Raw genomic sequence first — 12,707 nt, 5'->3', positions numbered from 1 at the left:
GTGTCTGTGTGGTAAGATCTATGATTAAACTCTTCAGACATTTTTAAAAGCATTTTACAAGTCTGTTAAGCTTTAGTGTTTTTTCTTTTCTTTTTTTTTTTTTTAAGAAAAAAAAAAAATCATTTAGCTGAATTATACCGCAAAGTCTCACATGAACTCTGCTGAACCAAATGAGAGGGCCCAGCCTCGCTATCTATCTTTCTGAAATATGTTTCTCATTTGGGGGGCTTTTCGGAGCACAGCTTGGGGAAGGTAGAGCCGCCTATGTTGAACTCCTTCCTTCACAATCGGAAAAGACGTGCAGGGAAGACCAGGGGAGCTTCAGAAAGCGCGGTGGCCACCGTGGCCTCCTCCAGCACAGCTCCTTGCAGGCCCCGCTCCCCACGGGCCCCGGCACGGGGCGGGTTACGGGTTACGGGTTATGTGCATGGCCGCGAGCTGCTCGTTCGGGAGCCTTCGGGCCCGGTGCTCGTAAAAATGTCACCGGCGCACTTCCCCTTTGAAAGGCCCTTTTATCTTACCCTCCCACAGCCCCTCTCCAGTGGGCAGGCAGGCTTGACCGGGAAGCTGCTGCCTGGCCTTCCCGCATAGCTGGGCCCTAATGAGGTGTGTGCGGCTCTTGGCTGCAGGTTTTCAATCTCTTTCTTATTACTTCAAAGCTGCTGCTCCAAGGCTCAGACAAGTTTGATCACTTGGCAAAATCTCTCAGCTGGGACTCAAAAGGAAGACGTTTTATTTTATTATTTATCATTACGGATAGATAGCTGGTCCCAAACCGCAGTTGCCAGTGGCTCTGTAAATGGAGCCGTAATGCTTTTTTAAGTGATAAAGGATTGGAGGTGAATAACTTCTGGCAGTTGCTTCCTGTCTGTAACAAGCAGTCATTTTGAGGGGAAAAAAAAATAGAATAGAAAAAAAATAGAAATAGAATAGAAAAAAAAATAGAAATCTAGCAGGCCTTACTTTATTCTCCTTTTCATGTTGTAAAATAAGAGTGGGGAGCAAAAAGTAAGCAATGTGGGTTTGACCCTCATTTCAAAGCCTGTCCTGGTGTCCGTCTCCCTACGTCTTCTCCATGCCAGGAGCCAGACCTTCACTGTAGTTCTTCCTCTATCACCAAACACAAAATATACACGGTTATCAATGCTATATACACAGTTATCAAAGCTGCCAAAGGAAGGCAGGGTTATTCAGGTTTGCCTACATGGGCTCCATTATCCTTCTGAGCTTTTCAATATCCACTGTCAGCAAAAGAAGACCTTATGCAGTGGCCCACAGGGTTTTATTGGATTCTAAAAGCCTAAGGATTTTTTTTTTCTCTTTCATGTAATTGTTGACATACGTATTAGTAATTAGAGGGTATTATTATAGCCTCTTCTTGCCTTATGCTCCAGTCTGGCTTTTTGGCTCTGGAGCGTGGTGTCCTGTGTGAATGCAGTGCAGTTTACCACTCCTCCAGTTTACAGCCTCCACAAGAGGTTTGTAAGAGCAGCTTCTCAAGAGTTGGGGTTGGTCCAGCTCAGTTGTGTATGTTTCTAACGGCATCGCTGCCTTCTTTCTGTAATATTTTATTTCCTTCCCACCGGAACTGTTTACATCTTGTGGGGCTGAAGCTCTCCAAGACAAAATATGTCTCTGTCAGTGTTAGAACAGCACCCATGACTGCTTCAAGCACCATTTTTGCCTGAGGTCTCTGCTTTGCAGGCTTTAAATGGTGCTTCCTGCAAAATTCTTCTGACCAGTACTGAGATTTTGCTGGAGATTTTCACTCTCCTTTTAATCACATGGGGAACAGATTTTTTCAAAGTGTTTTGACCTGCGTAGGTCAAAAAGGCATTTGCTGTACTCAGATGCCAAAACGCGTTTAAGAAATCTGGCCTGACGTAATTTAGACAGCTGAGTCTCAATTTCAAAAGGCTTCAACAGTGCCGGCTTTAGCACTGAGCGACCTGCTGCCTTGCAGAAACCTCACTGCTGAGTTAACATCAGGGCTGCTGTAAAATCCATGGCAAAGCTGGGCACCTGAAACGGGTGTTCATTTATGCCCATCTGTAGAAGATATTGAGAGGCAGAGCCTAAAGTAGGTATTTTTCAGGGTATCTAAACGCAGACTAGTGTAATTCCTGTCTCTGGAAGTTCTCAGTGTGAGCCCTCCTGGATTACAAATTCTGTGTCAGATAAACCCTTTCTCTCAAGGTAACCAGAGAGAGTCATTGTCACTCCATTATATCAAACAGTTCTCCTAGTGGCAGATAAGCTAGGAGATAGAGAAATATTTTTGTATTCCCCTTAATCTAAAGGAAAGAAGGCTGTTACAACATAGAGAAGAATGTCCTGTCCTGAAGGGATGCTCCTAAGCGCTGTCCTGGTCCCCTTCTGTTACCCAAACCTGTGACTTAAGGACCAAAACTTGGCCAAATCTTGAAAGACACTTCTACCAGCAGAGGAAAGTTATCTGTAGGAGCGGTTTGTGGGTGCGCAAGGATGGTAGCTCTCTCTGACCTCTGCCACTGCTGCTGGTCTGGAATATGTTGTTGGTAGTGATTCTCAGCTTGACAGCATCTGAGTCCCAGGGCAGCCCCAGCAACTTCATTCCAGCTGCCCCAGCTAGAGTACACTTCCTCCAGCAGCTGGGGATGTGGATTATCCAGTAATCCCCATGAGCAGCCTTCTTGCTAGTAAAGCAGGATTGTTCCAGCAGTGAAGGGAGAGGACACCTTCCATTTACTTAGTAAGTCTGTGCATTTGAAAAGCCACAGGCTGATCACCTGCAGAACAGCATCAGTATTTTGCTTTGTTTTCTCTGCTGCATTTCCATCCCTCACAATATTTGGTGATTTATGTAAAAGTGGAGTGACTTCAACAGACAAAAGATACATCCTCCATATACAGCAGCTGGGTGGGTAGGCATCTTCATAGGAGGTAGAAAACCCAGCTTGAAGTATCTGGTTCAAATCAGAGAGCATGGGGATTTCAAAACAAGCCTGCATGTGAGTTTCCAAACCAGTACTATTGCATACATGCACAATCACAGAGGAGCATTATTCTTGCTCTCTGATGTGCATTGCCTTCCTGACTGTGAGGCAACCTTTGAGGACATCTCCAAGTTGAAATGAGCTTTAAGATGCTTGCCAGCTCTTAGACTGCTCCCAAGAGTGTTAGGCAGCTCTGCATATGCCCACCAGTTTGCAGACAGGCATTAGGAAGGTTAAGCAGCAGCTCACTAAGCCTACTTGTTAGTATTCCAACATTGGATTCCCACTGTGGTTGTCTGCAGCCTTTTGAAGGCCAACAGGTGACAAGGTGGACCATCAGAGGCTAAGTCCCCAGTGACTTAGGTGTTGAAAGCAAAAATGTTTTTTTCCAGCCCTTAAATGTCATCCCCGAACTGCCCCATCAGCTGTCACCTCTCCATTTGTCTCTCTCTTTATCTTTAATGTCATCAAAATACCAAGAGTTTTGCTTCCTTGGCGGGACCTGCCTGCTTGCTATCCTCAGAGCTGTCCCATGCTGTAGTCAATGTCTGTGTTGTGTCAAATGCAGAACCAGTGTGTCAGAGTTTTCAACTGTGTTTTTAACCACCAGGCTAGAGAAGCTGATCTCTCCCTTGCATGATAGCAGTGACAGTACACAGAAATTGCTTGCTTGCTGGCTGGTTGACTCATATGTGGTGATGGTGGTCTCTTCTGCCCTAATAAATCCTTTTATTGTGATGTGTGCAGTAAATACCTGTAACAATTTGAGTTCTGGATCCAGATTATTGAATTTAGCTTTGCTTTACTGCTGAGTGACTGCTGTCATGGGCTCAGCAGGGCTGCGTGGTGACTGATGGCCTCTCGGAGCAGGAGCTCCAGCTCTTGCCAGCACGCTTTGCGGAGGGCGAAGCAGCTTGAAGCAAAAGATCCCACCCTAAGCTTCACACAAAGCAAACTGACTCTGAGTGCCTGTTAGTGCTGTGGGAATTTCTAAAGGAGTTTGTTGGCCATGGAGCAGTCAGGATGACACTGTGTCTTGGCTGGGCACAGCCCAGGCCTCTGCAACTGCAATAGGAGGCACTGGCTTCGGGGACTCCTCTGAAAATATTAGCTTGCATGCCAGGGGATTTCAGACAAGTTAGCAGACAATGGTCCACAGTCTGCAAGTTGCTCTTGTCAGCAGTTCTTTTTGACATATCTATTCAAGCATACCCTCTCGGGCTTAGAAAGCAGCCAGCAAAATCTGTGCCAATAGCAAATACTTTGTTATAAAATAAAAGCTCCAACAAATTCAGAGGCTCCATATGTACCATTACTGTGATCCTCCAGTTCATCTCACAAAATTGGTTCTAGTTTTTTAAATCTACCATTCAGAGATTCATGAGCAGAAGGTGAAAAAAAAAATGAATTGCCAACTGAATTGCCACTGAGTTTCTGGAGGCAGACGATTAACCTTGAAGTAGCTGTAAAGGAGTTACGTCCCAGGGAATTAGAAGAGAATAAACATCTTTATAAAAATACAAAACACTTGCTCTTCTGCAGGTGGGGGGATGCTGTTGTCAAACAGGAACAATTGTCTCATCATCAGCTTTTGCTGTGACCACCTTCAGGGGGTCCACTAAAAAAGAGAGGCACAAGGATGTGCAATGCCTGAGCTAAGCCTGCCTGTTCTTGAGGGCACCAGGATGCTGCTCACTGCTTGTGTTGCCAGTAAAATAACACAATCCAGCCAAACGTGGGTCACCAAATGGAGGCCTCAGCTCAGAGGTAGATCCGCTGTGTCACCTGCACAGGATGACATGGGAAGGAAGTCCCTTGGGAACAAGAGATAACTGACATGGAAAGGCTCTATGGATGGTGCTGCCACTGAGCTTTATGAATGAGGTGTATGTGCTCCTAGTTATCACTTCACATATCCCTGCTATTTACCCATTTGCTTCTTTTTTCCCAGTGGAGAGCCTTTGAAGGCAGAAACACAGCATCATGGCTCTGGAGAGGGTTAATGTGTCCAGTTCTCTCAACACTGCTGTCCTGTGCCTTTTTATGTGTCCTGGAGTCCAGCAGTCTTCTGGTTTGGCTGCTGGGTACCAAACAAGATACACAGGACATCTAAAATGGTGTCAGGCTCCCATCTTCAGGCATCTGGGTCCTTCCTCTCCTGCTGGGACCCTACATCAGGGAGAGGTGAGGGTGCATCATGGGCAGGTCCCAGTCCAGTGAGCGCATCTTCCAGCCATGTGCCAATGGTGCCCCTCAAGAAAAGACCTTATAAACATTTGTGCACATACGAGTTTTGAAGAAAGACTTCCCAGTGCTCTTTTTTAGAGGGAGAGGCAGCAGCTCCCCATCACTCCCTGCTTGGTAGGGTAGTTGTAGCAATTCATGGGGCTGGATTGCAGTCTGTCCTACAATATCATGCTGTGACCTGCAGCAGCTCAAGGTAAACGTGCCAGGGGCAGGACGTGCCAAGTAAAACTGCCTCTGCAGTGTGCTGTGTCAGTCAGCTGCAGCGAATATGTGTATGTGGGGCACACGGGTGCGTGGGGAGCTCACCCCAAACTGGCCACTCTTAGAGGCTGGGAGTTACACATCAGAGTGTTTAGCCATCCCATTGTGCTTGTCCCGTTCCCCTTAAGCTCTGGCCATGGCTTCCCTGCTAGCCGAACCCCATCTGGTCAGTTTGAAGCATTCTCAGGTTTCCCTTCGCAGCCTGCTACCCCAGCCCCTCGCCAGCTTGCTGCAGCAGAAAGCAACCAGGGGAGTAGCTGTTCAAGGCAAAACTGGGTCGAGGAACGTTTACGCTCAATTAACACATGTCACCATTCTGTCTCCACAACTGCAGTGAACGCACCTAAAAAGTGAGAACAACCTGAATTAAGGCTGCCTGTAATGTGAAACCTCTGCTGCCTGCCCCAGCGCTTCCTGGGGTGGTGTTTCTGAATTTATGCTCTGCATGGCTATCATGCTGTGACTGAGTGACTTGGATTTCTAACGTCTGCTCTAATGACTGTGCTTTGCTCCTCAGTTTTTGCCCTTCTCTTCAGCTTGATCGGAAGCACATCTGGAGTTAGAAAGTATTTCACTCCAGCCCAAGTTCCTCCTTTGACTATGATACATGGCAATGCCACCAACATTGGGGCTGCGAGGACTTGTGAGTCCCCAGAGGGTGCCCCGTAACGGTGGAGCATCCTTCCCTTGAGATGCTTGAAGCCCTGATGTCCCACGCAGAGCATGCCAGGGGGTCCCTGGCTGCACTGCCCCAGTGCAGAGCTGGTCTGCGACTTGTAAGGGGTACAAAGAGTTTCCAAAGCACCTTCCCCCCTCTGTCTTTTGGGGAGAGGTGGGTGTGGGTGCTGCACACGCAAAGGCTGGGCTGAGGATCACAGCTGCACAACCTTCTGATATTTGTAAACTTTTTTTTTTTTTTTTTTAACCAGTGCAAAAAATCCGGCTCTGTTCTTGTCACACATCTGCATTTTCTCTTTCAGAACCTCAACTCACTCCTTCCTTTGGGTCCTTCCATGCATATATGTCTGATTTGTATTATCCCTTTGTTTGAATTGTAAGCACTTCAGAGCAGCAATCATGTCTCCATCTGTGTCTTGACAAGGGACTTACATGATAGGTTGGCTTAAAACCACCCGTCTGTAACTGAGCTATCTTAGGCTTTTGCAAGGAATGAACTTAATGAAGAAAAGTTTTCTTTTTGCTGCACAACAATCTGATCTCTTTGCCAGCTTTTTTTTTTTTTTTCATGAGAAAAGTCTTTCCCAAGACTGATGTGAATTTGAAAGGCAGAGCTGCCAGTCTCAAGTATTATTGATAATCAGTTTATTATTTAAATATTGTGGTGGTTTTAGCTTGCTTTTTGGTTTCTCATACTTCCAGTTACTACAAGTGCACATTTGCAGATACGTATCCTTTATTAAATTAATATGTATGTATATATAGATAGATGAAGGCTGAGCTTCTCACTCATTTTCTTGGTCACAGCAGCAGAGGCTACAAGGAAAAAATGCTGTGAGATTCACAGTAAAAATCACTGGAGTGGGCAACTCTCTAACTAAAAATAGTTCTCTGGCTGGGCTCAGAAATATGTCCTTCTACACACTTTCCTGTCCCCTGTCCATGTAACACTGTGTAGTCCATGTTCTTGAAAAGTGAGTCAATCAGGTGGCAGTGCTATCCTGACAAGCCAGGTGTAAATCAAAGTGAGCTGCCCAAATGTGTGCTGTGGTCTTTTGGGACAACCAGGGGTGTCCCAGGTTTGGGGCTGTAAGGAGTTAGGCATGTGATCATCATCAAATGCCATTAACCAAATGTTATAACATGTCATAATGTTACGTTAAGAGCATGGAACCCACAGTTGTATTTTTTAACTGAAATACTTGGAGGCAAAGTTGTTGTTTTGGATGGTCATCCTCACCTCTGAATTTCCAAGACACAAACCAACATATTTTGCTCCGTCTCCGCACACATAGTCCAAATTAGCTCTTAATTAGGTGCATGTAGATACCATTTTTCTTCTCGTCTGAGATGTAACAGACACAGTCCCATTCTGTGAGGAAGATAAGCGGGGAAAAGGCACTACATGATAACAGGATTAGACGGAGTGTGAGCACCCGTCCCCCAGTGCTGCGAGGGACGGAGCAAAATTCACTTAATGGCTTTGTGAGTCAGGGATCGTTTTCACAGCAGCACTCCAAATACAACCATGCTACGAGTGGAAATGACTTGTTGTGAGGAAGAAACTGTTTATCTGCATGATAGATTGGTGTCTTCTGGAATTTAAATATTAATTGAAAAGTCAAGGTCAGAGGGCAGCTGACACTTGACTTTGCTCTCTTTCCTCTGTCCACGGCTTTGATCATGCTACATCTTTCTTTGTGCCTGGTGCTCGAGAGAATATCCCGGGGTCATGGCCCGCTTCCTAGTCAAGAGGTATAAACCTCCTGGCTTAACCGGCTGGGGCCTGGCTTTAGCGGGGGACAGGGGTCTGAAGGCAAAGGGGGGAGCGTTTGCTTCATGCTTTTCACATTTCCCACATAACCCAAAGCAGACTAAACAAAACCAGTGTGAAATCTCATGGCTTGATGCCGCTATGGTTATATTTTTTAAGCTGTCATCCATTCATTTATACTTATGTTTATTCCCTGGATTTACAGCTTTTTTTTCACTCTTTTCTTGTGGGGGGGCTGAAGCCTTTTGAAAGGGGATTGCAGTGAGCAGTGGCCTATGATTAAAGCTGTGTGTTTTTTCTTGATGCCGCTCTTCTGCAGCAGTGTCACACATGGTAGCATTTAGGAGCCCTTCACAGCTGAGGTGTTTCAAACACTAATGAATGGAAGTTTGGCCATATAATGCAGACAAGCTTGAAGGCATGCTCTGCTGAATGGTGTACTGTAGTGGCCTGGGAAAGGAAGAGAGTTATAAATTGTGTCAGTTAGCCACCCAGACAAAATGAAGCCATGTGGAAAATCAAATCTATTAAAGTATGAAGACTGTTATAAGCTGTTTTAAGCTGGTCATTCTTAAAAGGTCTCAGTTGGCTGAGGGGGTAAATTCCTATTCTTCCTAGATCTTTTTCACGTGCTGGCTTAGGTGATGATGTGCAGGATTTGATAAAAAACAACCTTTCACTCGCAGCCCCTTTTATCAGAAATGTTTATTGCCCCCGGTTTACTGCCTGTGTCCTGAAAGGCCCAGCGCATTGGTTAAATAAGCAGCGTAAGAGCGCTGCGTTCAGTCAGGCCTGCTGAAGGCAAACGTGAGGGCAGCACCAGGGCAGAGCTGAGGGGGAGGAGAAGGCTTTCCAGAGCACCCACTTGGCATTGGATACCCTCTCAAAATGCTTTCCAGTTTCTGGAAAGGCCCGTGACAGAACACGACAGGGCTTTCTTTTTCTTGGCACCCCCTGGGGTAGGAGGAGAGCCCAGCAAACCACGGCGGTGTGATTGGGATCGGGGGACCTTCTTATCCTTCCCAAGGTGGCTTCTTGAGATGTCATAGGAGCTGTAAAGAGCGTTTTGTTAGCTCAGGATGCAACTGTCAGCTGTGTGAGGGAAGGAGGTGACAGCCTAAGACCCATGCTCACCATGTATTTATTTTTCCTTTTTATATGTTCTAGGAAGAGACTGAAGAAACGTCCTCACAAGAATCTGCAGAGGAAGACTAGGAGACCGCACCATGCAATTTCTACCTCATCAGCAGTTGGGTCTTTTGAAGGGAGAAGACACTGCCTTGACCACTTATTTTCTATTGCCATGGTCTTTCCACTTTTGCCTGGGGGGAAAAAAAATCGCATAACCTTAAAAAGGATTTGACTAATCATCTTCTTTGTCCCTTCACAGTCCCAGGTTTAGTGAAAAACTGCTGTAACACAATGGGGACACAGATTAACGATGCAACTTTTAATTACTGTTTTCTTTTTTCTTAACCTACTAATAGTTTGTTTGAGCTGCTAAGTAAGGGTGACTGGGTCAAGAAGAGCTCCAGATCAGGTTTAAGTCATTCACTGCACTGCATATAAACAAGAAACTTGTAACATATTAATTATAATGGGCATTGAAATAGGAAAGGCTTGGTGTGTAACACTAGGCCTTGCAACACTTCCAGCAACCCACTCCCTACTTAGTGTACTCCCTGTTTTAGAACACCAAAGATAAGGGATAGATACTACTTTTTTTTTTTTTTTTTTTTTTTTTTTGTAACCTTCTTGTAGACTTGTACTTGATTTTTTTTTTTTAAGACTTACTGTTATTTCAGGAAAAAAATGAAAGCTGATCTCTCACTTCATTCAGCTGGTAATCAGAAGAAAGAAAGCAACACGAAAAAGGTACTTTCATTTTGCAAAAGGGAAGAAAGACAAAGATACGTTGTATAGTTACAGATACAAACATATCAGCAGAAGTAGTAATAAACAAAACGAACAGCCCTCACCTTCTGGACAATAGGAAGTCCGACAGAATCGGCTTTCTGTAGAGCCAGGCGTTTTCTGTGGAAACAGAAATGACTGGCACCAAACACTTAAGCCATTAATGACTAAGTCTTTATCAAGAAAAGTGTTTTAAAACGTATAGAAAGGTACCTCGAAATTAATACTGAATTTGTCTGAACAAAATAATCCAGATGTTTTAGTAGTTTCAACTAATTCCACTCACCCCATACCAGGTTTCAAACAAAACGAATCTCTTCTCATTACTCATCAGTCATGATGTAAGAACCAACACCATGTACCTCAGCTAAGCTTGTGTATTACTTTAAGCAATGTATTTTGACATAGGATGGTTCACTGTGCACCTCTGTGCCGGTGGCGTTTCTCCATCTTTTCATTCAAAGCAGCACTTTTAGCAACAGATGCAATATTACCCCACTATTCAATACTACCTCTGATTTTTACAATTAACTCAACAGACTGATAAATACATGCTGCTATACACATTCAATGCAGGAAATTTTTACTGGGTAGATAATCACGAGTATCTGCATTTTGCCCTTATTTCTACTTCAACACTTAATTGCGGTTAAGGAAGCAATATCTTTATTGTGTTTCAGCATGACTATGTATTTTTCTTTCTCCTTTTTTTTTTTTTTTAATGTACTTACCCTATTCTCTGCTAGACTTCTGTGTAATGTACTGTTAACTTGAATATATTTTTGTACTGAATTGCTGATAGGTTTGTAAGGATAATTTTCTTCAATGACACTACATGACATAGAAAAAAAATTTAGCTGTAATGTTTAAATATTACTGTCCAAGTTTGTACCTCAAGTGAATTGTTTAAAGAAATGGACTAATTGATTGACAAAGACCTACCTCCAGACTTTAAATGGAATGAACTTGTTACTTTCAGCATTAGTTTTGAGACGTTTGAAACAGTTAGGACTGCAACTAATCCCTAATTCAAAACTATTTTTGTAAAATAACTTGTGGAAAATGAACACGTTTTAAATTACTTTCGTATTAAAAAAAAAAAAATGAACAAAAAAAAACCTTCAAAGAAACTTGAAGCTTTGTAGGTGGGAAGCAACAAGCTCAGCTTTTGCATAATGCAATCACGAATATGTGTTTAAAAAAAAAAATTAGTAGATTGTAAGAAAATACTTGACAAGTATTTTCATGTATTTTACACAAATGTGATTTTGTAATATGTTTCAGCCAGATTTATTTTAAATGCTTCTTATGTAGAGGTTTTTTATTCTCCTCTCTCTCACTCTTTTTTTTCCCCTTTTTTTTCCTCTTTCTCTCTTCCTATTTCATTTTCTCTCTTTCTGTTTAATTTCCCTTCTTCCTCTCCTAGTCAGTACTTTGTAACATTGTATTAATAACTGGGCCAGGGGTAGGTTCTCAGGAAGGCGTCTGTTGGTATGGCTTTATTAGCAAGCCAAACGCAGTTAAAGGTAACTACTTGCTGGCTTCTTCCAAGAGGCAGTGTCAAGAACTGCGGACCTCCTCAAAAGACTGCAGAGGGTTCATTGTCGGAGATCGCTGAGAAAGAGCTGATCGGAGTGTTAAAACGAGACACGTTGATATTAAGTGAATGGGAAATAATCCCAGCTATGCAGTAGCTCTAGCAGGCCAAATCCAGAGTCACTTGAAGTCAGTAGAAGGAATTCTGCTGACTTCAAAGGGCATCGAATCGAGCCTTAGCAAATCCCTTTTTATTTTTTGCCTTTTTTTGAAACCACAGTATTCAGCGGATGACACAGAAATAATCGCTCTGTGTGTGTCACACTTCAACCTCCGAGAGACTTACCACTCTGATGAACTGAATCTTGTATTTTCTATATATTGTAGTACAATCAAAACACATTACTACCTCTTAGGGCCTACTATACCTCATTTTTTCAGACTGAAAAATTGCATGTGGCCATTGAATCAGTGAGAACATCATAAAATTTTTTATATATATAGTTTATTTTTGTGGGAGATAAATTTTATACGACTGTTCTTTGCTGTCAGTGGTCACTGCTAACTAAGACTGGACATTTAACTCTTCTACCATTTCTGCAAGAGAGGTGTGTTTGCAGGAAAAAGAAAAAAACGCTTCAAGATGTTTAACTACAGTTTACTTTTCCTTTTGAGTGTCTTCTAACTTTTCGCTTTGTTCTTTGTGTAGAGTTGCTGTCTACGATTGTACTTTGAATCGCTTGCTTGTTGAAAATGTTCCTTTAATGGATTATCACAGTCTGTTCAGCACAATAAACATCATAGCCTCTGTGATCCCCATGTTGTTTGATTCTTAGACTTTTGTCACAGTTCCATAAAATGAGTAATAAAGTTTGGTCACAGTGACCAAATTTGTAAAAGCTTTGCATACAAGTAGTCTTCTTTGTCCCAGGACCATAGGCGCGTGTCTGAGAAGAGCATTTGCTGTCAGGGGCCCCCAGGGTGGGCGCTTGGCAGGGGACACATTACAAATGTCCCCTCAAGGAGAAGCACTCACTCCCAGCATGGGGCTCGCCGTGCACGGGGAGCAGAGGTGCCACCAGCCAGATGGAAGCACCACAGCACAGGTGAGGCTGAAGTGGGTTTTGTTGCCCTGCCTTGGACCTGCCGGGGTGGGGGTCTGCCAAGTTTAGGGGCCTTCTCCTCTGGTTAGGCCAGATCACAGTTTGCATCCAAGGCAGTTTACAGAGTTTACGTTATGCAGACATTAGGTTAAAAACAGAGATGGAGGAGTGCAAGCTGCGGTAAATCCCTCCTCCACGGAGGCAGCAGGTGAGCACACA

General features: G+C 43.8%; 1 protein-coding gene across 3 annotated transcripts in view; it reads left to right on the top strand.

Annotated features, from left to right (window-relative positions):
- Positions 1-12,167, top strand: part of HMGA2 (high mobility group AT-hook 2) — a 114,475-nt gene extending 102,308 nt beyond the window's left edge. Inside the window, exon 6 of one of the 3 annotated variants that reach the window (XM_082751687.1) lies at positions 9,103-12,167. In XM_082751687.1, coding sequence (XP_082607813.1) covers positions 9,103-9,298 — 196 coding nt within the window. In that variant the 3' untranslated portion in view covers positions 9,299-12,167. The remainder of the gene's footprint in view (positions 1-9,102) is intronic. The other 2 variants (XM_082751688.1, XM_082751689.1) reach the window with 2 other exon arrangements.
- The last annotated feature ends 540 nt before the right edge of the window (positions 12,168-12,707 follow it).

The sequence above is a fragment of the Aythya marila genome (assembly GCF_965140915.1).
Source record: "Aythya marila genome assembly, chromosome: 1".
NCBI lineage: Eukaryota > Metazoa > Chordata > Aves > Anseriformes > Anatidae > Aythya > Aythya marila.
This window is presented reverse-complemented; position numbering and strand designations above follow the sequence as displayed.